Genomic DNA, 27,788 nt, shown 5'->3' on the forward strand with positions numbered 1-27,788 from the left:
ATACAAGTATTTCACACCATTTTAAAGATACAGTTCTTGTTAATCCCACCACAGTGTCCGATTTCAAATAGGCTTTACAGCGAAAGCACCACAAACGATTATGTTCCTAAGGTTATTAAGACACTTTACTCAGTACTTTGTTGAAGCACCTTTTGGCAGGGATTACAGCATTGAGTCTTCTTGGGTAAGAGATGCTACAAGCTTGGCATACGACCAACATCAGATTTCCCACTTGCTGGTTGGATTTTTTCTCAGGTTTTTGCCTGCCATATGAGTTCTGTTATACTCACAGACGACATTCAAACAGTTTTAGAAACTTCATAGTGTTTTCTATCCAAACAATATGCATATATTAGCTTCTGGGAGTAGGCAGTTTACTTTGGGCACCATATTCATCCAAGCTACTCAATACTGCCCCCAGCCATAAGAAGTTAATACTTATGTAAATGTGATTACTAATTTAAAAAAAATAAACTAACATTTCTGTAGTGTGTGTAGATTGAGGAAAAATCTAATTGTATTCATTTTAGAATAAAGCTGTAACGTAACAAAATGAAGTCATGGGGTGTGAATGTCCCAAAGGCACTGTATGACCGACTAACAGTTACTCACTAATTTATAAAACTGACCAATGCCTAATGACAAGACATGGTCAAAGTGATAACCCTTTGACAGAGGGTTACTTTGTAAGACCTGAAAGATAACCAAGCCCTGACATCACAATATCCCACTCAATGATTTTCTGATTTCACTGCTTGCAAAATCCCACGATTTTAAGTGTTTGATATCTCTGCATCTTTACTTCCTTCTTGATGTTGTACCCTTTCTTTCTAAAAGTGGAAGACTGTAACGGTGTCTATAGTAACTAGATGTACTTTGATTACATTATGAAAAACGATAGATCAGATGTGCTTGTGTTTTAAAAGAGACAAAGGATACGTCTTACAATCCCCCTTTGACAGAGTGGTTTGTAAATGTTGTGTATAATGGTGTACTACGATGGTCTCATTTGTATTTCTGTATACACTTTGGTTATCCTGTCATATCTGGGTTTTATAAACCACGTTTATTTTTAAAACTGTCACCCTGGCTCTGGCTTTTTTATTTCTTCCATTCCATAATAATAATTTTAAAAAGACTTGTCTGTACCGAGATCTTCTAATGTTGAGCATAAACATACTCGGGTGAGGAATTTGGTTTGCAAGTTCTTTGGAAGGAAAGCACAGAGGCAATGTTGCACTCCCATACCTTAAGTTCTTCAGCCCAACACAATCAAATGAAAGAAAAGACCAGGCTTTTCCAGGCTGTTTAAGAATTCACAACTAGGTTGTTTATTTTCATGATAACTGACAGGATAAATGTTATACATTCTTTTTTAACACTGATTTTGTTTATTTTAGTATGCAAAATGATGAAATCATGAATATGATACATAATTCCAAATGTTCCGTAAAATTAACACAATTGAATCAATTGTGAGCACTCGTCACCCTGGCAAATCAACCATTTTTAGATTAGTCACAAGACAAAAAGGAAATGACCCGAAAAAAAGAATGTCAAGAATTGGGATGCCAGCAAACACTTAGATCCATGTAAATGTTAAATTTCATTCATCATATTCATGTAAATGCATATATAAAATGTGTACAGTTGTATATGCACATACAGTAATGCAATTACTTAAGTTGAGCTTACTGTACAAAAGACATGAGTATGACACATTTTTTCTAACCATTTCTCCCAGTACTTCAGTATAAACATATACAAACAAAGGCCCTCTGGCTTCAGAAGCTAAAAACTACAACGGACTTATAAAAAGAGACATTCACATTTCTGAAACAAACTCAATGATTTTAATCTCCCGTCCCTCTGCTTGCACTGCGGACTGTGTGAACAGAGAAGCAACGTGGATGAGTCAGGTGAAGATCTCCTGTGTTCCGTGCTGGATTCCCCCAGGATGCCCCTGTCTCTCAGTCTCTCTCCATGTGTGTGTAGTGAGTGTGTGTGGCCTCTACGGAGAGGGAGGTTTCCTACTGTAATGCACCTGGTATCTGTTGACAGGCAGGCCTTTGACCTGTGTGTTGAGGCAGGTGGTCTTGCACGGAATCATGTCCTCCTCCTCCTCACCTATGAGCCAGTCGTGGACCGAGCGCTCGGCCGCCGGGGTCACGTGCTCCACCAGCCAGCCCTGGTGCCACTTGTCAAAGCGCTCGTGCTGGTTCACAGCAACCCTGTGCTGGGACTGGGGGAGAGAGACAGAGGGGAAGAGCCAGTCACAGTCAGACCAACAGACAGTGCCTTAAAAGGGACAACATTCCACAGTGGAAGCACTGGATGACGAGTGCCATGACGATGTATAACTGATGCCAAAACAAGACATAACACTTTAAGCATGTTGGAAGCAGCTATAACTATAAATACCTTTATATAAATATTGTCCCTTCTCTAGTTCAATGCCCACCGTAACTTCTCTTCAACTCACACACATGCAATCCCAGACATAAATTGGTCGTAGCTACCTTCCTGGCTTTGACCAGCGCTCCCCGGCGGTACATGTAGTCCTCAGAGTTCATGACGAACACCATCTTGTGGGTGTTGAGTTTAAAGCGGCAGTCCAGACTGCCAGCACTCTCCACTCCCAGCTGTCTGTGCCACTCCCGTCTGCAGCGCATCGCCTCCACCTGGCGCACCTGCCAGCGTCTGAAGTGCCTCAGGTTCCTACACACACACACACACACACACACACGGGACAGTCAGAGTATATCAGAGGGAAAATACTGTGGTTCAGACAGAGGACCACAGTGAAGCAAGGTACAGTAATATTCAAATCAGAGCCTGATATGCTAGGACTCATTTTGTGCTTGGCTGTTATGGCAAGCAGAAACAATCTATCTGCACTGCAGTGCTTGTGACAATCATTAGTTAAGACAGTGAAATGACAAAATGTGAAAACACAGGATTGCCGTGTAACGTCTCGGGAATTCAGGTGGCATCATATGACGGTCAATATATGGACATCACAACCAAAGTTAATTGCGTGAATCTCTCACTTACCTGGGCAAAAATACCGGTTTGAAAAAGTAGCCTTCGTTCTGTGAGCAAAGCGTTGACTCTGTCCCTACAAACTGTTCCATATAGCTGGACAGGCACTGGACAGGGAGAGAGATGTGTCTACATCAAAACAATGCCATTACAAAAAGGCCATATACTCAATCATAAGCAAAGCTTGATGAGTTGGTTATTTGATTCAGCTGTGTAGTACTAGGGCAAAAACCAAAATGTGCCCTCAGGGGGGAGTTTGGGAAACCCTGCTTTAGGGCAGTGATATTTAAACTATTTAGCGGGGACCCCATTTTTTTCCACCAGAATTTCAGGGGACCCCACTTTTTTTGCAATAATTTCTCACAGCCCCACCAAAAAAAGAATGACATCCTTAAAATCTGTATATTTTTACATCAAGAAGTACCCTTCAATTTATTACATTTTAATCTCTCATCAAAATAAACCAATAAATGTACTTGATCACATTTTATTTTTTAAATGATTTTTCTCAAAAACATTTGTATATTGTCCCATACAATAATCTGTACTCTTACTTTTTGGTTCCAGCCACTGAAGACCTATTGAGACCTCCAGTCAATATTTCTTTTTTTTGGAGGGAGAGGGGGGGGGGCGCGCGACCCCACTGCCGTTCCCAACCCTTACTTTGAATACCACCACCTTAGGGAACGGCAGGTTGCCATACAAGGCCAGTCTATGTTCATACTATGACATTCTAAAGGTGCTAAAAGTGCGACTGTCCGTACGATTCTTTACCTGTACATCCAATGGGTCATCAGCCTGGGCCTCCTCTGTGTCCAGCAGCTCAATGGTCAAGGTCACCTGGCCTTGGTTCTGAATGAACATTACCTACAAAATAATTCACATCCCAGCAAGCCATTAAACATCAATTATCAACACGACGGTTACAGAATGCACTAAATCTCTATTACAATAACATATCACATGTATCACATATACAAGGCTCAGCGTTTGTCCCCCCAGGGCAGGCCGTTACCTTAAAGCAGTTCTCCTCAGCCATGACCCTCTCCGACTTCCACTGGTAGCTGGTCTCCCAGGCTGTTCTCACACACTGGGATGACAGGTTAGCCCCCGCCGCGCCCCTCTTCCTCTCGGCCAGGTACAGCTCAGCCACCTGAAGACACACCTCGTCACTCACCAGGTGCTGCAGCTGCAGGGAGAGAGAGAGAAATGACATGCATTCTGAGAACAATCAAACACTTCAGGATCGCTATATTCTTGAGGTAAAGAATGAATAGGCAGTTAACGGATATGCATTTGGTTCTGTAGATTATGAAAACTGGAAACTAGAGAGACACCACTGACCTGTCTAATGATGTTCTGGATGAGCTTGTCGATGGTGAAGCCAATGTAGGCGTGGATGGTGAACATCTCCCGCAATGTGTCCTCATACTGTGTGGACTCCAGGTTCCCATCCAGAAGACTGCGCACCATATCCAGGAACGCTGGGTAGTACTCCTCCAGTTCTACCTCACCTGTAGAGCAAGTTCACAGGTCATTGAACAGACACTAGCTAGCTACAGAACTTCCCTCTCAAAAAAACCATGGCAAACTTGAGCCCAATGTTCCCTCTCCTGTACACAGATACACAAACAAATGCAGGCTACTAGATATGAAGGACGTTAGATCTGAGAGGTTCATACTGGGCTGTTTGAGGCGGAGCTCCATGGCCAGGTCCCGGCACTCGGCCATCAGAAGCCTCTCACGATTCTGCTCTGCCCGGTGCTCCAGCAGTTGCCTCTCCGCCTGCCGGTACACCCTCAGCAGCCGCTGGCACAGGGTCTGGTGAAGCCGCAGGAAGAAGTACCAGTTGTTGTTGACGAAGAACAGGTTGTAGACTCCGTCCAGCTCCTTCTGGTGCTCTGCCTCAGGGTCTCTCAGGTCCACCTTCTCCCCTCCCACTGGAGCCAGGCTATGGGACGAGGCTACACCCAGCTCCACTGTCTGGGGAGAGGCGCAGCGCCGCCGCCTCGACTCCCCGTTCTGCTGCTGATGTTGCTGACTGCCTGTTGTTGCTACGGCTCCTGGTATACCGCCACATCCTCCTCCCCGGTCTCCTCTCTCCTCCACCTCCTCGTCCGTCCACTCCTCCGTCTCGCTGAGCTCGCCGCGGCGGGAGAAGAAGAGGTCGGGGACAAAGTGCTGGATGATGCGCTTGATGTGGTCCTTGTCGTCCTTGTGGATGGTGGGCTGGCGTTTGACGTGGTAGATGATGAGAGAGGCGGCGTCCTCCAGGATCTGCTTGTCCTCGTAGGTGAACACCATGTGGGGATCGCTGACCGCTGGCGCACTGCTCCCGTCACGCCCCTGCTGGACCACGCCCCCCTCCTCTGTGCTCTGCTCCTGACGCTGAGGGGGACAAACGCACAGGTTAGACAACACAGGAGAACATCTCCTTTCTAAAGAACTTTTGATGGATCGGTCGGGTGACTACAAAGGAAGTGGATTGAGTCGGAGTACTCACCTCATCATAAACACTTTCAATCTCATTGAGCAGGCTTTTGGATCGAAGGGCCTTCATGTCATTCTGCTTGAAGTTGACCCCCTGGTGGTCCAGGGACTTGAGGTAGGCCTTCTCATACTGCTCCCTCCAGATCTTGTTGAAGCCCTGCTGGGCTTCTCTCCACTCCTCCTCCTTCGCTTTCAATCTACAGACACAGCAGAGAGGACATCAAAGAATTAACACACACAGAGATTCACACCCGTCAAGTAATTTGGGTCAAATCTCTGCATGTGTACGTGTGTGTACCCTGACCTCTTGAGCACCACAGGCACGGCAGTAGCGGGGCTCCTCTTCAGCCCCTCTATAATCTCAGGGGCCTTGTCGCCGTAGATACGGTAGATGGCTCGGCGCTGGATGACCTCAGATGTGCCTCCCAGACAATCGTCCAGACGGAAGCGGTCCTGGTCCTCAGGCGACAGACGGGACAGCTTCTTCTGAACACTCTCCAGGACCCGGATGGTGGCCAGGTTAGTCTCCAGGACCACATCCAACTGGAGGAAATAGGAAAATAACTAGGTCCTCAAAGGTGATTCTGCAGTGATGCTCTGGGTAGATAAGGGAGAACAGTCTGTTTGCATGTAGTTGGTGGCTGTAGTAGTACTTCTGATATCTCGGCTTACTCACCTCAAACCTTTCGTCCTCACAGCGATGAAGCTGCTCCTCATATGGAGTTTTCTTTGAGCTCACAAACGTAGAGTCCTCCGACCACGAGGGGAAAGAAACCCAGGTGTCATTCAGCACCTGGAAATACACAATTTTAGTTTTATTTAATTTTCAACACAACTGAGAACATTATCATTGATGCCAACCAGAAGTCGTTGATGGGCGAAAAACAAAAAACGGACACTCAATTCTGATTGATCTTCAATAATTACCCCATCCTCAACCTCCTGATAAAGATGGCAAAATAAAAGTGTCAGCTAAGATTAAATCTGAATAAATGTGGAAAATCACAAGGCCCTGGCATGCAGCAGCTCAAACAAAACATGCATGGAAGTAGATTCACAGCTATTGGAACAATAGTTACAACTTTGTAGGGTCTCCTACTAGACTCAAAAAAGGGCTAAACACTTGAAATAGAAATCAGAGGCGCTGGAATGGCAAATCTTATACACACATACACACAAAACTCCTTTCATTTATGAGCACCTCTTTGCAGATAGCAGTGCGACCGCTGCACTTGGGCTGCTGGTAAGTCTTGGGTAGTGCTCTGTAGCTGGATCCCAGGCGCTTGCAAGAGGCATAGTCGACCTCCCTGCCCCCACCTCCTTCCATGTATCGGTCTGACAGGCCAGACACTGAATGAGAGAGCTCTTTGTCCCCCAGAAAAGACTTGAACTGGGTATATAGCTCTGGAAACTTCCTGGAGGAAATAATGAACATGTTCAAATTAATGAATGGCTCAAGAGGAGACTTGGCAAAACATACTGCCCTTCATACAGTACAATAATATCATTATGCATTTATTTACTGAGAAAGACATCAGTGACTGTTCTCTCTGAAATCTCCCACAATCCACTTACCCCAGAAAGGGAGTGACAAGCTGCAGCAGCTCTGCTCCCGAAACCACTTCCTGGTTAAACAAAGCAATACAGCGGAGGAAGTTCTCGTATACCTCCCGACTCTTGAAGAAACGGCGAAGCTGCAACAAATCAAAACATTATTATCGTCATTGGTGACCAAGGCTTTCATGATATTTGTCACAGCCAAAACACAGTATGGAATAATTCCAACGCGGACACCTGGGCATTACCTTGTCAAAAAATGTGAACTCCCGCAAGACTCCATGCTTCCCAACTGAGGCAAAGGACTGGTCTTTGGAGCATGAAAACTTCATCTTTTTCTAAAAACAAAAAAACATAACCAATCACATACAGTATAGGTCTTATATGAAAATAGTGACTTGCATAAATGTATGATTAAGTCCAGACCTTGAGCAGTGGTGTCATGTGAGGCAGCAGCATGGGCCTGGGTCTCTTCTTGCTCTGTTTGCTCATGTCCTCATCCTCTGCCCTCTTCAGATGGTCTTTCCCAGTCAGGGAGCTGCCAGTGAACTGAAAGGACACAATGTAGAAACACAAATTGCACTGAAAGTGAACTGATCACAGAAAATTAACATGGGCAGGATGCTCTCAGAAAGGGGAAAATACTGACCAGTGATCTCTTAGCATCTGGTAAGAACTGTCCAAACTCAGCCAGTAAGTCCTCTTGGCCTTTGAAGAGGCTGGCTACTTTTGAGAAAACTTCATCCTCTGTCATTCCACTATTACCATGACCCCGGCTCTCCTTGACCTCAAGCTGCTCTTTCTGAAAAGACAAAAACAGACAATTATTCCATCTGAGAAATCATGATATGATACACACTAATCTGCTACAATTTAAAGTAGCCTTGATGCTAGCAAACAACTTAACTTTAAGAAGACTTCACTTTATATCAAACTAATATATTGTTTTCAATTGACAGAAAAACAAATCAATTACCATATTGATGACACAGTGTACCTGGTAAGTGTGTAGTATCTCAAGGAAGGATCTGTAGATCTCTGGATGGTCTAGGAAGCGGTTTTTGATTTTGTTGACATAGCTGATAGCACTGTCAAATTCTACTGGGCTGGGCTCTGAGGCAGGGGGGGACACTGAGGAGGACTGTGGCTGGGATGGGCTCTCTCTGCTGGGGAGTGGCAAGGACAGTCTACTGGGAGGCTCTGGGGGCCCTGAGGATGAGTAGATGCTTTCAGGCGATGCCACAGCTTCACTTTGGGCAGATCCAACTTCAGCAACAGATGAGCCTGTGGCACTCACAGCAGGGCTTGTCATACTCTTCCCCTGACCTGGGGACACCTACCAAAAAGGGGCACTTATTGTTAACATAAATTAACTTCACAACATCCATCATGTGTGACCAGTGTGGTCTGCTATGGTGGAAAGGTTGTGGCAAACTCCACTTACATATAGGCCTACTACCAGTACTTGGTATAATGGTTGATTAATAAAATTGGGTTACAAATGTTGTGCATAGGCAGCCAGTATTAGAGTTTAATGCAAACCAAAATCAATACACATTTAGAGGGACCCACCTGGGCAGAGAATGGGGACTGAAGAAAAACCACGCCATTCTTGGGAATCTCTATCCGATACCCTGGGGGCAGGAAGGCATTGAATCCTAAAACGAGGTCCGGGTGCCCATGGAAGAGCTGAGACACACGGTTTATAACACCCGGTGTGTCAATGCTATGAAGGAGAGAAAGATTTTAGGCTAATTTCATAGGGACAGAGGAAGTGACCTTAAACGAGAAAATCTGCTTCTCAACATAATTTAAGAGTAACTTCAACAGTATAAAAAAATATATACATGTATGAAAATCTGCTTCTCAACATAATTTAAGAGTCACTTCAATAGTATAACAAATATATACTGTATATATCAAGAAATGGCAAACGGCAATGCTATACCTTTGTGATTTGAATTCTTTCATTATGTCAAGAAATTTGTTGTATATTCCAGGGTCATTCCCAAATCGTATTTTGACTTGGTCCAGGTATGATAGGGCATCTTCAACCTTAAGGGAAAGAGAATGGTGTGAAACCAAATGAAAACTCAGAGCATATAAAAATGTTTATTTTTTTTCTTCCATAAGATGCTAGATATTAAGGGTTCCAGGTTAAAGACCGATCATCAACAAGAATGCTAGCGTGTGAGTGATTTTATCACTGTTATTACACATTCACAAACAGGGGAAAATTAGTTATGTTGCTCCTCAATGAAGTCATGAGCTGAACAATTTATGGTATGATGTCTTCACCATAACTAATTTAGCTATCCATCCAACTCCCTAACACCATTTGCAGTTACACTAGGCTGAGGAAGAGATTACATTTTTGGGGGGGCTGTGTTAGCTATATCACATCGGAACACCTTAGACGCATTGTAGCTAAAATCTGGTCAACAAGGAAAACGTAGTTAAACTGCATGGTTAACGTTAGCTAGCTAACAAAACCGATGGTTCTGTGCGGCATATGATCATCGATTTTAAAATCAGCAATACGAATAAACAATACAATAGCTAACGTTAGCATGGCGTATTGAGAAAACCCTACTCATAAACTAGCTGGCAAGTTATCAAACGAGTAACGTTACTGTATGTTGGCTAACGTTAGTTAGTTGTCGGATTACAAATCAGCTAGCAAGCAATAGCGCGTATTTAAAGACAGGTCTCCCATTTTGTGCCAACAAACACCATCCCATTCTAGACAACTTAAATGTGACTTTTTTCTGGCATTGCGGGCAGAAAATGTGAACAAGGAACCTCAGATGCTCAAAGTTATCCAACAATGGAAAGTAGCTAACTAACCAGCCAAAGAAACTAACATAGATAGATATATGTTATACTGTGCTGTATCTGGATGACCCAATGAATGATTATTAAAATCGTGTCTAACGCAATTGAAGAATCCAAGTTATCTGGCGTTAGTTAACCTACACTAAAGTACTGTTCATGCGACATTCTATTCAGAACACCTTTATGATTAACTAGCTAGCAAACGTTAACTCCTGAGCATGAAGAGAAAGACAATATCTGACGAACACAAAATGGTTCTGAGGAAGACTTTTCCCTTTTTGTTCCCGTCTCTTACCTTCAGTTTTTGAAAGTGCTGTTGTTGCACTTGCTTTTGTACAACATAGGCCTTGTCTTGAATTTGGTTTATTTGTTTCGTGTTGCTGTGTGCCTGAATTTTCGCCATGATCCCGGAGATAGTAACAGACATACAGCCACTACTACTTGGTTGATTATACGCTTTGGTATCTGGTTGTTGGCTAGCCGACAAAAATCTTGCCTTCGTCGGAAGCTAGCTAGCTAGCTAGCAACCCTTAGTTGGCTAGCTAGCTAGTAGATAACGTTAGCCAGCAAGCAAAATAAGGACAATCCAGCCAAGTAACAATTATGGGAATAAGCTACGACTCGATGCGACTTTGATTAAAAGTCATTATAGGTCCAACAAGTAACTACTGCTGGTACGCTGTCAGAGTGAAGCCTCTGAAAAAAGCTTTGAGACAATGGTTGCTGATTATGATATTTTAAATAAACTATCGCCTGTCTCTTTAAATTCGGCGGCAGCTGTGCAGCCAGTCTTGGCGTCCGGAAGCAGAGACGGAAGAAGCGGCGAGACACCCCACTCCCTTATTTTTGCTGGATACATTACCGTCAAGGAACTAACCGAGCAGACACAGCTGCTATTGCATTGTTGACTATGGAAGAACCACCCCGTTAAGCAGACCAGAACTGACCGTTTTTTTCAAAGGCAAACGGCCTGAGTAAAAACTCTTTATTTATCCACCATCTTTGTCCGGAAGCACAGTCAGAGAAATTCCAATGCGCAGACGCATGGAGAAACGGGTGGAGCTTCACGAGCAAAGTAGGGATTTTTCTCCATCCTCCTTACAACAGTACAGTCCTTGTTCAATTTTCACACTGACTGGAGGAAACCTTTTTACAGAAGTGTATACACGTTGCACGCAGAACTTGAATATTTTTACGAATGTTAAAATAGTTTGAGATGTGAGCACAGAATTTGACGGCCTGCCACTCACCAACACAGAATCAACCGGGAGGGAAAGTAATGGGCGTGCCAACAATGCGCATCACACAGAAGACCAAGAACTGAATATAGTTAGTGGCCTACTACAATACACACAGGATATTTGTATTAGATACTTTATTTGTAAATACAGTCATACTTGGCATAGCACATTCATACTCTATACATTCTATGCATACACTTCTATTACTTGTTATTTTTTTATTGCACTGTGAATTTAAGGGAGGTAGCACAAGCATGTCGCTGCACAAACTATACCTGTTGTGTGTACCTGATGAATACAATTTTATTTTAGAAGTATTCATACAACTCCAACCATCCAGACTGAGAAAAACCATACCATGGACAAAGTGGTCCTATTTATGGAATAACAAGCTAATTTATTTCAACAATCTACTCCTCTATTTACTTTTGTGTATGTATTGATGATATGGATAACTAACGTAACGGTCTTGTTCAAATAGGATTACATTTGTGATTGAGTTTAACCGTCAAACTCTTTAAGAAAAAGATAAAGTGCAGGCAAAGTTGATTTAATGGCATAAAGACACCAGCAATTTACTTGTGATATACACGGCACAGCGAAAAGTATGTGGACACCTGCTCGTTAAACATCTCATTCCAAAATCATGGGCATTAATAGAGTTAGTCCCACCCTTTTTTCTAACAGCCTCCTCTCTTCTGGGAATGCTTTCCAGTAGATGTTGGAACATTGCTGCGGGGACTTCCATTCAGCCACAAGAGCATTAGTTAGATTGGGCACTGATGTTGGCCAATTAGGCCTGGCTTGCAGTCAGCGTTCAAATTCATCCCAAAGGTGTTTGATGGAGTTGAGGTCAGGGCTCTGTGCAGGCCAGTCAAGTTTTTCCACACCGATCTCAACCAACCACTTCTGTATGCACCTCTCTTTGTGCATGGGGGCATTGTCATGCTGAAACAGGAAAGTGCTTCCCCAAACTGTTGCCACAAAGTTGGAAGCACAGAATAGTTTGCTGTAACGATTTCCCTTCACTGGAACTGCCAGATGGTGAAGTGTGACTCATCACTCCAGAGAACGTGTTTCCAATGTTCCAGAGTCCAATGGTGGCGAGCTTTACACCACTCCAGCCGACGCTTGGCAATGCGCTTGGTGATCTAAGGCTTGTGTGCGGCTGCTCAGCCATGGAAACCCATTTCATGAAGCTCCCGATGATCAGTAATGTGCTGACGTTGCTTCTAGAGGCAGTTTGGAACTCGGTAGTGAGTGTTGCAACCTAGGGCAAACGATTTCTACGCGCTACTCGCTTCAGCACTCGCCAATCCTGTTCTGTGAGCCTGTGTTGCCTACCACTTCGCGGTTGGGCTGTTGCTCCTAGACATTTCCATTTCACAATAACAGCACCGTGTTGACAGGGGCAGCTATAGCAAGGCAGAAATATGAAGAAAAAAAATGACTTTTTGGAAAGTCACAGGGCTCTTCAGTACGAGCCATTCTACTGCCAATGTTTGACTATAGCAATTGCATGGCTGTGTGCTCGATTTCATACACCTGTCAGCAACGAGTGTGCCTGAAATAATCGTATCCACTAATTTGAAAGGGTGTCCACATACTTTTGGCAATGTAGTGTACATTGAATGGCAAAAAGGAGATGTGAAAAACTAACAATATAGTAAATTAACCTTAGTGGGAATAAAATTGTAGTTTTAGACAAGTATTGTTGTCCATCTATGCACTTGTCTATTTTCCATGGAACTCATTAAGAAGCCTTGGCTGCAAATTTCCACCTCTGTAGCCACTGCTGAAAAGTCAGTCCCCCCTTGCGTATGTCAGGCAGAGCAAACTGAGCAGGCTGATCCCACCTGCACAGACAGAACAAATAAATGAATTGTCAATCGTCTAGCTGGTGAATAATATTGAGGTTTAATAAAAAGGGAGATCTATGTGAGAGAGTTGATGGGAACACTTACCAATAGGAAATGGCAGTCTTGACCTGATTCCCGTAAGAAAGGCCCTGTGAGCAGCACTGGTTGAGCTCCCAAACCTTGGGTAACAAAGACTGAAGCAGCTCCTTGTCTTCCTCCTGGACACGTAGCAGGAGGGCTAAGAAGAAATAAAGAAAAGGGAGATTAAAGGGAGACGAAGATATCAGTCAGACATGTAAAACTGAATGGTTAACCAGGTAAAGAGCAGTGATAGTGTGATTGGAGTCTGATTGAATGGCATCTAGCTATCCCATTTGTTAGTTTGCAGCTTTGAACTCTATAGAAGACCTGTACCTTGTTGGTCAGGTGCAGGTAGCAGCGCTCCTTGCTTCTCTACATTTGCTAAAGAGGAGGAGTGAAATTGCAGCAAACGATGCAGAAAGCGAAGCTCCAAATGCTGGGATAGAGCTTGCGAGTACAGTTCCTCAGGGGCCTGGCAGAAAAACAAAGAGAAAGAATAGAGAATATATAAATAAGGATAAGAGCAAAAAGCAAACCTCTAGGTACATAAATGGTCATGGAATAATCTGTTAGGACTCACCCTGTACATTGGAAAAGCCATGCTTTGACACAGATTGTGGAAGGGCGAGGAATGCAAGCGATGGATAGATAACCACGCAGCTGGAATTCTCTGCTCGCTGAAATGTATAGCAGATGACAGAACTTAACCATCTGAAAAATCTCCCTCTGACCATTTTTTCTCAGCCAGACCAATTACTAAAAACATGTTTTATTTTAATTAAATAGGCAAGTCAGTTAAGAACAAATTTGTATTTACAATGACGGCCTACCAAAAGGCAAAAGGTCTCCTGCGGAGATGGGGTCTGGGATTAAAAATAAATAAAAATATAGGATAAACACACATCACGACAAGAGTTAACACAACTCTACATAAAGAGAGACCTACAATGACAACACAGCATGGTAGCAACAACATGGCAGCAGCACAACATGGTTGTAGCACAAAACAGGGTACAAACATTGTTGGGCACAGACAAAGGGCAAAAAGGTAGACAACAATACATCACACAAAGCAGCCACAACTGTCAGTAAGAGTGTCCATGATTTGAGTTTTTGAATGAAGAGTTTGAGATAAAACTGTCCAGTTTGAGTGTTTGTTGCAGCTCGTTCCAGTCGCTAGCTACAGCGAACTGAAAAGACGAGCGACCCAGGGATGTGTGTGCCTTGGGGACCTTTAACAGAATGTGACTGGCAGAATGGGTGTTGTATGTGGAGGATGAGGGCTGAAGTAGATATCTCAGATAGGGGGGAGTGAGGCCTAAGAGGGTTTTATAAATAAGCATCAACTAGTGGGTCTTGCGAAGGGTATACAGAGGTGACCAGTTTACAGAGGAGTATAGAGTGCAGTGATGAGTCTTATAAGGGCATTGGTGGCAAATCCCATGGCCGAATGGTTAAGAACATCTAGCCGGACGAGAGCACCCTTACCCGCCGAGCTATAAATTACGTCTCAATAATCTAGCATGGGTAGGATGGTCATCTGAATCAGGGTTAGTTTGGCAGCTGGGGTGAAAGAGGAGCGATGACGATAGAGGAAACCAAGTTGATTTAACTTCAGCCTGCAGCTTTGATGTGTTGAGAGAAGGACAGTGTACCATCTAGCCATACTCCCAAGTACTTATATGAGGTGACTACCTCAAGCACTAAACCCTCAGAGGTAGTAAACCCACCTGTGGGGAGAGGGGCATTCTTCTTACCAAACCACATAACCCTGTTCTGAACACCTCCAAAACAAAGGTTAAGGGCAGAGAAAGCTTGTTGGACACAAAGAAAGCTTTGTCGGGGAGGGGCCAGCTGAGTATAAGACTATCATCTGCATATAAATGGATGAGAGAGCTTGAGCTATGTTGTTGATGTAAATTGAGAAGAGCGTGGGGCCTAAGTTGGAGCCTTGGGGTACATCCTTGTTGACAGGCAGTGGCTGAGACATCAAATTTTCTGACTTTATACACTGCACTCTGAGGTAGTTAGCAAACCAGGCCAAAGAACCCTCAGACACCAATATTCCTTAGCCAGCCCACAATAATGGAATGGTCTACTGTATCAAAAGCTATGGCCAAGTCAATAAAAAAAAATCAGCACAACATTGCATAGAATCAAGGGCAATGGTGACATCATTGAGGACCTTTAAGGTTGCAGTGACACATCCATAATCTGAGCGGAAACCAGATTGCATAGCAGAGAGAATACTATAGACATAAAGAAAGCCAGTCAGTTGATTATTGACAAGTTTTTCCAAAACTTCGATAAACAGGGCAAAATAGAAATAGGCCTATAACAGTTAGGATCAGCTTGATCTCCCTCTTTAAATAAATGACTAAGAGTGGCTGCCTTCCAAGCAATGGGAACCTCCCCAGAGAGGAGGGACAGGTTAAAAAGGTCAGAGATAGGCTTGGAGATTGTAGGGGCAGCAACCTTAAAGAAGAAAGGGTCTAAACTATCTGACCCAGATGATTTTTGGGGGTCAAGTTTAAGGATCTCCTTTAGCACCTCGGACTCAGTGACCCCCTGCAGGGAGAAACTTTGTAGCTGGGCAGGAGAAAAAAAAAAATAGGGAGGAGCATCGGGGCTAGTTGCACTGGAAATGTTGGACGGGCAAGGAGGCATGGCTGAGTTAAAATGGAATCCTGACTAATTTAAGTGGTGATTAAAGCGCTCAGCCATGTGCTTCTTGTCAGTAACAACCACATCATCAACTTTAAGGGACATGGGCAGCTGAGGAGGAGGGTTTATTCTCCAGGTCTTTAACCATTTTCCAGAACTTCTTGGGGTTAGACCCACAGAGAGAACTGCTCCTTAAAAAAAATATATTTGGCCTTCCGGATAGCCTGAGTGCACTTAGTTCTCATTTGCCTGAACGAGAGCCAGTCAGCCTTATGATCAGAAGATGTCAATTCACCCATCAAACGGGAAGCTCTTACCCTTCAATGAGCCTGCGATCAAGTGTTACTAGTGACACGTTTCCAAACTGTCTGGCCTCCTGGGACACAGAGTTGCGAAGCCTATTGGCTGCTGAAAGAACTTCTCCAAACTGGGGAGTCAGTTTTCCCTGGACAAACTGGCCAATCTGGGGTCAGACAAGAGAGGAACAGGTTGAGTTAGATGGCCACTGTTTACACAGTATGCATTAGAGTACACAGAAGCATAGAGGGCCTACCTCCTTGTGCACGCGAGTCAGTTCAGTCTTAGCTGTTGAATTCCCCTTGATCAGACCTCTTGTCTGTTCCTGCCTGACGTCCTATGAAGAAAAACATGACAAAAGTGTGTCACTTATTTAGGTTAACATGTGGCAAGTGGTGAAATGCTGTGGTGTTGTGTGTGGAAGACAAAAGGTAGAAATACAGACTGCAAAAAACAGTACATTTCCTCACCACAAGCTGTCTGAAGTCCGTGATGCTCTGCCATTGTCTCCGCAGGTTGCGAAGGGCCTCCTGTCTGTCCCTGGCATGTTGCTCCATTTCAACACACTGGTTTCGCACACCATCTCGCACTGCTGCCTGCATCACACACTGCATCTCCAGCTCAAACACTGACCTGGGCAGGAGGGAAACGTGAGAAAAGAAACCAGAGCATTTTGATGAATTGACATGACTTCATTAGAGGCTGAGCAAGTTTATTAATGACAAAACAAAAATGTTGTGGAAAAAGCCAATCTGTAGTGCAGACTTACTGCGCCAGGGATTGGGTTTGAGATTCCCCGCCAAGCAGCTCCAACTCTGCCTCATTTTTTCGGGCATGAAGCTGGGTCTTCAGCTGTTGAATTTGTGAACGCGTTTGAGCCAGTTCCATCAGACTCTGTTCCACCTCCTCCCAGGCTGACTGCAAAAGGATCAGACACAGATATCAACTACAGCAACAGTGAACTACAGTACTGTTCAAGCCTATGCAGTGTATTTACCCCATGTTGGTATTTTAGTGTAAACTGAAATGTGTGTAAAGCACCTGTAAAAGACTCTTAACGGGTGGTAGCTCTTCCTCTTCTTTCGAGATGTCTAACAGGTGATTACTCTCGTAGCGAAACCTAAAACAAAACAGATACATTTGACCTTTAATTCCAATCCATGCAGATTTTTGTTCAGCCACATTTAATATAAAAAAAACAATTTACCGTAATGCGGCAACATCATGAGCCACATCCAATGAGGCAAGCTTCTCCTGCAATGTAATTTCCTGTCCCAAGGCCAGGTACTGCAAGGCTGACAGCACTTGGTTTGGAGGATAGCATCGCAACAAGTCCTGATGAGATAAAAATTATAATACCATTCTCACTCAACTGAAGCAAATATGAAACAGATCGTTATGTACATTGTCGTCGGGAAAGTATTTAGTCCATGACTTTTTCCACATTGTTACGTTACAACCTTATTATAAAATGGATTAAATAAAACATATCAGCAATTTTTACACAATACCCCATTATGACAAAGCGAAAATAGTTCTCACATTTTTGAAAATATATATAAAAAATGAAATACCTTACATAAGTATTCAGACCCTTTGCTATGAGACTCTTAATTGAGCTCAGGTGCATCCTGTTTCCATTGATCATCTTTGAGATGGTTCTACAACTTGATTGGAGTCCACCTTTGGTAAATTTAGTTGATTGGACATGATTTGGAAAGGCACTCCTGTCTATATAAGGTCCCAGTTGACAGTGCATGTCAGAGCAAAACCCAAGCCGTGAGGTCAAAGCAATTGTCCGTAGAGCCCCGAGACACTATAAGAGCTCTAGAGTTCCTCTGTGGAGATGGGAGAACCTTCCTGAAGGACAACCATCTCTACAGCACTCCACCAACCAGGCCTTTATGGTAGAGTGGCCAGACAGAAGCCACTCATTAAAAAAGGCACATAACAGCCTGCTTTGAGTTTGCCAAAATGCACCTAAAGACTCTCAGACCAGGAGAAGATACTCTGGTCTGATGAAACCAAGATTGAACTCTTTGGCCTGAAAGCCAAGTGTCACGTCTGAAGGAAACCTGGCACCATCCTTACGTTGAAGCATAATGGTGGCAGCATTATGCTGTGGGGATGTTTTTCAGCGGCAGGGACTGGGAGACAAGTCAGGATTGAGGCAAAGATGAAAGGCGCTATGGAGCAGGTTAGGACCTAAGACTGGGGTTACGGTGGGGTTAAGGTGTGTTAGGGTAGGGTTAAGGTGTGGCAGGGTAGCCTAGTGGTTAAAGCGTTGAACTAGTAACCGGAAGGTTGCAAGTTCAAACCCCTGAGCTAACAAGGTACAAATCTGTCGTTCTGCCCCTGAACAGGCAGTTAACCCACCTAGGCCGTCATTGAAAATAAGAATTTGTTCTTAACTGACTTGCCTAGTTAAATAAATGTAAAATAAAAATAAAATAAAAAAGGTTTACCTTCCAACAGGACAACAACCCTAAGCACACAGCCAAGACAACGCAGGAGTGGCTTCGAGACAACTGAGTAAAGGGTATAAATATTTATGTACATGTGATATCTCTTCTAAAAACCTGTTTTTGCTTTGTCATTATGGAGTATTGTGTGTCGATTGATGAGGGGAAAAAACTATTTAATCAATTTTAGAATAAGGCTGTAACGTAACAAAATGTGGAAAAAGTCAAGGGGTTTGAAAACTTTCCGAAGGCACTAACTAGATGCAAACAACAATGCAACTTACCTCCACAGCACTTAACCAATGCTGAAATACTGCAGTTCTCTGTTCACGAGTCAAGCTGAAGACAGAGTCAATGATGATTTAGCAATAGAAGAATGCTATGGATGACTCTGGTTCCTATATAAAACCATCTGATAATTCTTACTGTGTGGCAGTGGAGGATGCCATTTTCAGCTCACTCTCTTGTAAAGACTGGAAGAAGAGGAGTCTTTCATCACACAGCTCTCTCACATTACGCTAAGGAGGAAGAGAAAGAAGATTAGTCCAATACAAAACCATCACAGATTATGTCTTATAAAGCATCAACATAAAAAATTAAGTAAAATCACTTACCAGAACCTGAGGCTCTGCTTCTGTTGGGTTGAGATAGTCCCCACTGCTATTGGAGACTTCATTTCCAAACACCACCTCCAGCTCTGCCTTCCTGCAAAACACACCAAAAGCAAAGAATGGATTTGGGCTGGGTTTGCGGCATTAGAATGTATGTAGAAGTGTGTTAAGAAATGGTAAGGGTTAACAGAGGCTCTAGCAAGCACACCTAGACAGCTGCTCCAGAACCTGGGAGTGTCCACTGATCTTGCGGGTATCCTCTGAGAGAACGTGGCGCTCATTCATGCAGCGCTGCTTAAAGGCCTGTAAAAGCAGCTCCCTGCGTTGGTTCTCCTCCACCATTCCCCAGCTCCAGTTAATGGACTCTTCTACTCAATCCAAAATAAACGTTACAGCACAACATGTCACAGCAAAAGGGGGCATCAACGTATCAGCATATACAAACCTAGCACAATTTAGGATGTGGAAAACCAAATTATACAGTGGGGTCCAAAAGTATTGACACCCTTGATAAAGATGATCAAAAGTGACAAACAATTCAAATAGGCTCAGTAACGTCAACTTCACAAGGTGAGGTTATGAAAGGTATTGAAAACAGGGGTGTCAATTTTGACCCCTACCTTTTAGAGAAAGAAAATATGACTTGTTACAAAATCTCTGAGCAATTGTAGTTGTGTAATATAATTTCCCAATTATTTAGAGCATACAACATAGCTCAGTATTTGAATAATACATTTTTTACAGCCATTTTTGCCTATTTCAGACCCCACTGTATGCCTATTTGTTAAAAGGCTAACCTTCAGTAACTAGCTGTGCTTCAGTCCCATTGATTTGAGAGTCCAGGTGGTTGAGTTCAGCTCTCAGCTCCTCTATCTGCTCCTGAAGCTCAAGCCGCTTAGCAGCATCACTCTGCCCTGCTACCTTTTTAAACTGCACACAAATACATAATGTAATTAAAAATAATGTTCACACAGAAAACATAATGCTAACTGACAGTCTAAAAATGGTGATACTGTACCTACAGTGTATTAGGAAAGTATTCAGACCCCTTGACTTTTTCCACAGTTACATTACAGCCTTACTCTAAAATTGATTAAATATGACAAAATGAAAACAAGTTGAGACATTTTTGCAGATGTATAAAAAACAACAACCCTAAAACCTTATTTACATAAGTATTCAGACCATTTTCTGAGGCTCAGGTGCATCCTGTTTCCATTGATCATCCTTGAGATGTTTCTACAACTTGATTGAAGTCCACCTGTGGTAAATTCAATTGATTGGATATGATTTGGAAAGGCACACACACCTATCTATATAAGGTCCCACAGTTGACAGTACAAGTCAGAGCAAATATCAAGCCATGAGGTCAAAGGAATTGTCCGTAGAGCGCCGAGACAGGATTGTGTCGAGGCCCACATCTGGGGAAGGGTACCCCAAAAAATTCGGAAGCGTTGAAAGTCCCTAAGGACACAGGGGTCTCCATCATTCTTAAATGGACGAAGTTTGGAACCACCAAGAATCTTCCTAGAGCTGCCCGCCCAGCCAAACTGAGCAATCGGGGGGGAAGGGTCTTGGTCAGGGAGGTGACCAAGAAACTGATGGTCACTCAGAGAGCTCTAGTTCCTCTGTGGAGATTAGAGAAACTTCCAGAAGAGCAACCATCTCTGCAGCACTCCACCAACCAGGCCTTTATGGTAGAGTGCCCAGAAAGATGCCTTCTTCCTAAGGCACATGACAGCCCAAAATTGTGCCGGAAGAAGTGGCAGCAGTTTTACGGGAGCCCAATCAATTGTACTGTTATGTTGTTTTTTTTGCGTTATTTGTAACTTATTTTGTACATAATGTTTCTGCAACCGTATCTTACGGCAGAATAGAGCTTCTGGATATCAGGACAGAGATCACTCACCTCAGATTAGACAAAGAGCTTCTGGATAACAGGACAGAGATCACTCACCTCAGATTAGACAAAGATTTTTTCACCAACAAGCAAGACTCACATGATATTCTCCAAACACCCAGCAGGGCCGACAACCCAGTTATTCACAAGAGGAAGCGACGCAGGTACAGAAGACGAAGAGCCGGATGCCTCGTCAGGACCCGCAGAAGGCGAGTAGGAAAGCTGCTGTTACCGTCAATATTACTCGCCAACGTGCAATCATTGGACAATAAATTAGACAAGGTACGATCACGAATATCCTACCAACGGGACATCAAAAACTGTATTATCCTATGTTTCACGGAATCGTGGCTGAATGACGAAATGGATATTCAGCTAGCGGGATATACGCTGCACCGGCAGGATAGAACAGCATACTCGTAAGACGAGGGGGGGGCGGTCTGTGCATATTTGTAAACACCAGCTGGTACATGAAATCTAAGGAAGTCTCTAGATTTTGCTCAACTGAAGTAGAGGATATTGTGATAAATTGCAGGCCACTACTTGCCTAGAGAGTTCTCAGCTATACTTTTCATGGCTGCTTATTTACCACCACAAACAGATGCTGGCACTAAGACCGCACTAAGACCGCACTCAGTCAGCTGTATAAGGACATAAGCAAACAGGAAACCACTCACCCAGAGGCGGCGCACCTAGTGGCCGGAGACTTTAATGCAGGGAAACTTAAATCAGTTCTACCAAATCTCTATCAACATGTTAAAATGTGCAACCAGAGGGAAAATAATTCTAGATCACTTGTAATTCTAGATCACCTGCACAGAGACGCGTACAAAGCTCTCCTTCGCCCTCCATTTCGTAAATCCGACCACAACTCTATCCTCCTGATTCCTGCTTACAAGCAAAAATAAAAGCAGGAAGCACCAGTGCCTCGGTCTATAAAAAAAGCCTTCAGATGAAGCAAATGCTAAACTACAGGACTGTTTTGCTATCACAGACTGGAAAATGTTCCGGGATTCTTCCGATGGCATTGAGGAATACACCACATCAATCACTGGCTTTATCAATAAGTGCATCGAGGACATCGTCACCACATTGACTGTACGTACATAACCCAACCAGAAGCCATAGATTACAGGCAACATTCGCACCGAGCTAAAGGGTAGAGATGCCGCTTTCAAAAATACAAAGGGAAGCACAGCCGTGAGCTGCCCAGTGACACAAGCCTATCAGGCCTATCAGACGAGCTAAATCACTTCTATGCTCGCTTCGAGGCAAGCAACACTGAGGCATGCATGAGAGCATCAGATCTCTCCGTAGCCGACGTGAGTAAGACCTTTAATTAAACAGGTCAACATACACAAAGCTGTGGGGCCAGACGGATTACCAGGACGTGTGCTCCGGGCATGTCCTGACCAACTGGCAGGTGTCTTCACTGACATTTTCAACATGTCCCTGATTGAGTCTGTAATACCAACATGTTTCAAGCAGACCACCATAGTCCCTGTGCCCAAGAACACAAAGGCAACCTGCCAAATTGAGTACAGACCTGTAGCACTCACATCCGTAGCCATGAAGTGCTTTGAAAGGCTGGTAATGGCTCACATCAACACCATTATCCCAGAAACCCTAGACCCACTCCAATTCGCATACCGCCCAAACAGATCCACAGATGATGCCATCTCTATTGCACTGTCCTTTCCCAACTGGACAAAAGGAACACCTATGTGAGAATGAAATTAATTGACTACAGCTCAGCGTTCAACGCCATAGTACCCTCAAAGCTCATCACTAAGCTAAGGAACCTGGGACTAAACACCTCCCTCTGCAACTGGGCCCTAAAAATTGTCAAAGACCCCTGTCATAGACTGTTCTCTCTACTACAGCATGGCAAGTGGTACCGGAGTGCCAAGTCTAGGTCAAAAAGGCTTCTCAACAGTTTTTACCCCCAAGCCATTAGACTCCTGAACAGGTAACCAAATGGTTACCCGGACTATTTGCATTGTGTGCACCCCCCCAGCCCCTCTTTTACGCTGCTGCTACTCTGTTCATCATATATGCAGTCACTTTAATTATACATTCATGTACATACTACCTCAATTGGCCCGACCAACCAGTGCTCCCGCACAGTGGCTAACCGGGCTATCTGCATTGTGTCCCACCACCCCCTCTTTTTACGCTACTGCTACTCTGTTCATCATATATGCATAGTCGCTTTAACCATATCTACATGTACATACTACCTCAATAAGCCTGACTAACCGGTGTCTGTATAAAGCCTTGCTGTTGTATTCAGTGCACGTGACAAATAAACTTAGATTTGGGAGTTTGCCAAAGGGCATCTAAAGGACTCAAACCACGAGAAACAAAATTCTCTGGTCTGATGAAACCAAGATTGATTTTTTTGGCCTGAATGCCAAGTGTCACATCTGGAAGAAACCTGACACCATCCCTACAGTGAAGCATGGTGGTGGCAGCATCATGCTGTGGGGATGTTTTTCAGCAGCGGGGACTGAGAGACTCGTCAGGATCGAGGGAAAGATGAACGGAGCAAAGTACAGAGAGATCCTTCATGAAAACATGCTCCAGAGCGCTCAGAATGGGGCAATGGTTCACCTTCCAACAGGACAATGACCCTAAGCACACAGCCAAGACAATGCAGGAGTGGCTTCGGGACAAGTCTCTGAATGCCCTTGACTGGCCCAGCCAGAGCCCGGACTTGAACCCAATCAAACATCTCTGGAGATACCGTAAAATATCTGTGCAGCTACACTCCCCATCCAACCTGACAGAGCTTGAGAGGATCTGCAGAGAAGAATGTAAGAAACTCCCCAAAGAGGTGTGCCAAGCTTGTAGCGTCTTACCTAAGACTCAATGCTGTAATCCCTGCCAAAGGTGCTTAAAGTACTGAGTAAAGGGTTTGAATACTTATCTAAATGTGATATTTCAGTTTTTGTATTGTCATTATGGGGTATTGTGTGTGGCTTGAAGAAAATAAGGCTGTAATGTACCAAAATGTGGAGAAAGTCAAATGTTCTGAATACTTTCTGAATGCACTATATATCAAATTATCTAGCTAATTGTTACGAAATATTGGGTGTACCTCCTTATCTTGTAGAACTTTGTACCTGAGAGATCACAATGTCAAGGAAAGGCTTGCGTAATTCCGTTACCATGGAATTGCCCACAGACTCATTTTTATTCATTTTAAAATGTATGCCAAACCAAAAAACATTGATTTCAAAGTTGTTTGTTTGTATTTTTTCCCCTTTCTCAACCCCAATTTCATAGAGCCAATTACGATCTTGTGTCATCGCTGCAACTCCCCAACGGGCTCGGGAGAAGCTAAGGTCGAGTCATGCGTCCTCCGAGACATGACCCGCCAAACCATGCTCCTTAACACCTGCCAGCTTAACACGGAAGCCAGCCGCACCAATGTGTTGGAGGAAACACAGTTCAACTGACAACCCGAAATAAGCCTGCAGGCGCCCGGCCCGACACAAGGAGTTGCTAGAGCGCGCTGAGCCAAGCCCCACCGGCCAAACCCTCCCCTAACCCAGATGACGCTGGGTCAATTGTGCGACGCCTGGTTACAGCCGGTTGTGACACAGCCTGGGAATGAACCCGGTCTGCAGTGCCTTAGACCACTGCGCCACTCGAGAGGCCTGATTTCAAAGTTAAACCATACAACTCTATGCACAAGGACTGCTTTAAACCATTTCTACTGAACAAATGTACCAAAATTATTTTGTGATTGAACCGTAAAGATGTAAAATTTGTTCATCTTCCTCAGGTTTTTATGTGACCACGTTTTCCAAAAACTCTGTGGAGGGTCAGCTATGACATGGTACCTTGAGATTGGGGGAATTTTTTAAATATATATTTTAAAACTTTTGGTTAAACTACAGTAAATTAAGTGGATTTAACACCCGATAACGGAATTACGGTTATGAAATTACATGATGACTCCCTGATCTGTACAACACAAATGCATATTTCTAGATATGAATGTAATTTCTCATGTTTCACAAGTATGGACAGTGCTGCACAGCAGAGCACATAGTACAGTACAATACAGCACAGCAGACTAGGATTCTGTACATGCAGTACAGTTCAGTAGTTTAATATACTGTACTCTGCTGTATTGTACTTTACTGTGCTCTACTTACTGTACTGTGGAATCCAAACTTGTGACACATAAGTCTATGATAGGTTCAGATTTGGTCCAGTCCGTCTGTCTTTGGATGTTAACATCAAGGCCAGGGTGGACTGACCAAATTTTAACGTCCATGGACGTCCGGTGTCGGTCAGTGCTCAGTGGGTGAGGATGCTGGTCACAGTAAATGGAAAGAGAGGGGTTATCACGGGTATGTGTCAGTAAGAGCTAACAGAGGTGACATTAACTGGAGAGTGAGAGAAAGGCTGTCCAGACTTGGTTTAAATGCCAGACAACAGAAAGAAAAGTTATCAGCTGAAAATAACAGTATGCCCATGTATACCCAATGGCAGGTGACCCATCTGTGGTTTCTGACTTATGATTTCCCCATTGTAGCCAATTCAGTGTCATTACAGATTTTTGCGTAATTCCAGGAAATACACATTTGAATCACTGAATAAATCAAAGAAATATCAGCAAAATCACTAACCAATTGACAGGTCTATCATTACTTGTTACTTCTGTGAACTTTCATTATCCTCACTTCTCATAAGGGAGAGAAATTATAAAATTACTTAGATGCTTGGGTTTTTGGTGACAGAATTACAACGCACAAGGAAATATTTCTTCAACTTTAAAGGTAAACAATTTCTCCAAAACTAAATATAAGTGTTGATATTAGCTGGCAGTGGTCTTTACTTGTGTTTCTATGCATTTCTGATAACTTTTGAAACCATTTCTGGTGGATGTTTTGCAAGACCCATTTTCCATGTTTATCAAGAAATCAGCCTTTGCTTGTGTAATTTTTAAGATGTAAAATTAGTTTAAAATGTACCTATGCCTCCGTTGCCCAAAAATATAGACTTTAGCTTTTCCTTTGACACACAATTTGATATGCTCCTTTGAACTTCACATGTTGGAGCTCATGGGTCCTTTTCGATGGAATTGCCCTTGTACCAATGTCCATAGAACAAAACCTGTGAGTGTCATATTGGTATCAGAGAAATTAGGCAGTTACCCTGACAATAGAGTCGGTTTCATCTCCAAGACAATGAAATTACCCGTTGTACATAGCTCAAGAGAACAAAACCAAAGGATACCACTGAAGATTTCCACGCATAACCCTGACATTCCTGCAAAGAGAAAGGAATTACATCAAGATATTGGAAAAGCAAACTTATTACAAAACAAAGTCATCGTTGACCAACGAAGTATACACAAATATGTTGTAAAAACCTGTCTGCATACCCACCTCTGATTGAAAATATGTTGTGTGACATATCTCCATATTGAGGCTCCTGGGCCAACACATAACCTGAATCAAAACAAACCATATACTTGTGTTAACTCACTGATGGTCCATATTAGTTAACTTAGTCTGCCACGGTCGCTATGGAAAACTGTAGCTGTGAACTAGCTAACTAGCTAACGCCCAAATAGGCCGCAATTACACAGAACAATCGTAAATCGTTGAGTTTAATTGGCTAGAAAACTATATGAATTGTTACCAACAAAAATCAATGAGGAATAGCTCAACAAGGCCAAAAAGTAGCACAGCATAGGACATTGATGAATGACGTCGTTACTTACGTTTTAAAGTAGTTGTCGTTTGGGAGACTTTGGGGTGGTAGATTAAATTCTTCAATCGCCCACCGCTTTAGTTCCCGCAGGAGGGTCCTGTCCGCCATCCTTACCTTAGTCGAAACTAGCGAGGCGTTATCTAGCTAACGACGTTAGAAGGGTAACGTATTTATTAATTCTAAATAAACTGGCTCTGGCTGCCCGTATCTACAAGAAAGCTCGCCAAAAACGAATACTATCACGTACATATGTTAGCTTGCCAGGTGCCTGTAATAAATAGTAAGCAGGCTATGTACTTTGTTTTCAAGTGTATGACTGTCAAAAATATCACAAGAAAAGTTCGTCTTTGCTGCCGGTAATTTACAAATGGTTCAACTTCCCGCTCGCTCTGCACCATATCCGGTGACTTATTCGATGAGGTTTAACGGCGATTGGCATCCAATATGTTGCATTACCGCCACCTACTAGACTGGAGTACAACTCCCTTATACTTTGCTTGAAAAAATAATAAATAAACAAATACCCTACCATCTAACACAACAATTACCCCCCAAAAAACAAATCTAAATGTTTTGAAATAAAAATAACACCACCCCACTATTAAAGCAGGAAGCACCAGTGCCTCAGTCTATAAAAAAGTAGTCAGATGAAGCAGATGCTAAACTACAGGACTGTTTTACTAGCACAGACTGGAATATGTTCTGGGATTCTTCCGATGGCATTGAGGAGTACACCACATCAGTCACTGGCTTTATCAATAAGTGCATCGAGGACGTCGTCCCCACAGTGACTGTACGTACATACCCCAACCAGAAGCCATGGATTACAGGCATAATTCGCACTGAGCTAAAGGGTAGAGCTGCCGCTTTCCGTAGCGACCGTGGCGGCTTATAAGAAATCCCGCTATGCCCTCCGACAAACCATCAAACAAGCAAAGTGTCAATACAGGACTAAGATCGAATCATACTACACCGGGTCCGAAGCTTGTCGGATGTGGCAGGGGTTGCAAATTATT

At 43.5% G+C, this 27,788-nt stretch overlaps 2 protein-coding genes across 4 annotated transcripts; both read right to left on the minus strand.

The window, feature by feature from the left end:
* Nucleotides 1–1,295: 1,295 nt before the first annotated feature.
* On the minus strand, nt 1,296–10,736 carry LOC139406628 (paired amphipathic helix protein Sin3b-like). 2 transcript variants are annotated; one of them, XM_071149434.1, is made up of 19 exons: nt 10,220–10,736; nt 9,038–9,144; nt 8,662–8,815; nt 8,066–8,425; nt 7,739–7,891; nt 7,516–7,638; nt 7,338–7,427; nt 7,108–7,226; nt 6,734–6,947; nt 6,209–6,325; nt 5,837–6,075; nt 5,546–5,729; nt 4,725–5,430; nt 4,387–4,556; nt 4,058–4,231; nt 3,817–3,909; nt 3,055–3,149; nt 2,520–2,718; nt 1,296–2,242 (listed from the first exon to the last, which is right to left on the minus strand). In XM_071149434.1, the coding sequence occupies exons 1-19, from the start codon at nt 10,349–10,351 to the stop codon at nt 2,012–2,014; spliced, it is 3,660 nt and encodes a 1,219-aa protein (XP_071005535.1). In that variant the 5' UTR covers nt 10,352–10,736; the 3' UTR covers nt 1,296–2,011. The 2 variants fall into 2 exon arrangements, with proteins under 2 accessions (XP_071005535.1, XP_071005536.1); XM_071149435.1 differs by having other exon boundaries at nt 8,087–8,425; nt 10,220–10,706.
* A 548-nt stretch (nt 10,737–11,284) lies between these two features.
* LOC139407634 (HAUS augmin-like complex subunit 5) lies at nt 11,285–27,073 on the minus strand. 2 transcript variants are annotated; one of them, XM_071151467.1, is made up of 19 exons: nt 26,783–27,073; nt 26,445–26,507; nt 26,293–26,325; nt 24,140–24,164; nt 19,937–20,069; nt 19,348–19,507; nt 19,143–19,233; nt 18,955–19,046; nt 18,813–18,867; nt 17,274–17,401; nt 17,108–17,186; nt 16,836–16,984; nt 16,537–16,699; nt 16,323–16,403; nt 16,087–16,232; nt 13,686–13,782; nt 13,439–13,577; nt 13,130–13,262; nt 12,749–13,021 (listed from the first exon to the last, which is right to left on the minus strand). In XM_071151467.1, the coding sequence occupies exons 1-19, from the start codon at nt 26,878–26,880 to the stop codon at nt 12,919–12,921; spliced, it is 1,968 nt and encodes a 655-aa protein (XP_071007568.1). In that variant the 5' UTR covers nt 26,881–27,073; the 3' UTR covers nt 12,749–12,918. The 2 variants fall into 2 exon arrangements, with proteins under 2 accessions (XP_071007569.1, XP_071007568.1); XM_071151468.1 differs by lacking the exon at nt 26,445–26,507 and having other exon boundaries at nt 11,285–13,021.
* Between the last annotated feature and the right edge of the window lie 715 nt (nt 27,074–27,788).

This window comes from Oncorhynchus clarkii, chromosome 4 (assembly GCF_045791955.1).
Source record: "Oncorhynchus clarkii lewisi isolate Uvic-CL-2024 chromosome 4, UVic_Ocla_1.0, whole genome shotgun sequence".
Lineage (NCBI taxonomy): Eukaryota > Metazoa > Chordata > Actinopteri > Salmoniformes > Salmonidae > Oncorhynchus > Oncorhynchus clarkii.

Coding starts and splice junctions, on each gene's coding strand:
- LOC139406628 (XM_071149434.1), bottom strand. CDS start 10,351: ATGTCTGTTACTATCTCCGGGATCATGGCGAAAATTCAGGCACACAGC. Junction 8,426..8,661: donor AGTCCCCATTCTCTGCCCAG/GTGGGTCCCTCT, acceptor CCTTTTTGGTAG/GTGTCCCCAGGTCAGGGGAA. Junction 3,150..3,816: donor ATGACCCATTGGATGTACAG/GTAAAGAATCGT, acceptor CTCCCTGTCCAG/TGCCTGTCCAGCTATATGGA.
- LOC139407634 (XM_071151467.1), bottom strand. CDS start 26,880: ATGGCGGACAGGACCCTCCTGCGGGAACTAAAGCGGTGGGCGATTGAA. Junction 26,326..26,444: donor CAACATATTTTCAATCAGAG/GTGGGTATGCAG, acceptor TTCTCTTTGCAG/GAATGTCAGGGTTATGCGTG. Junction 17,187..17,273: donor CATGATGTTGCCGCATTACG/GTAAATTGTTTT, acceptor GTTTTGTTTTAG/GTTTCGCTACGAGAGTAATC.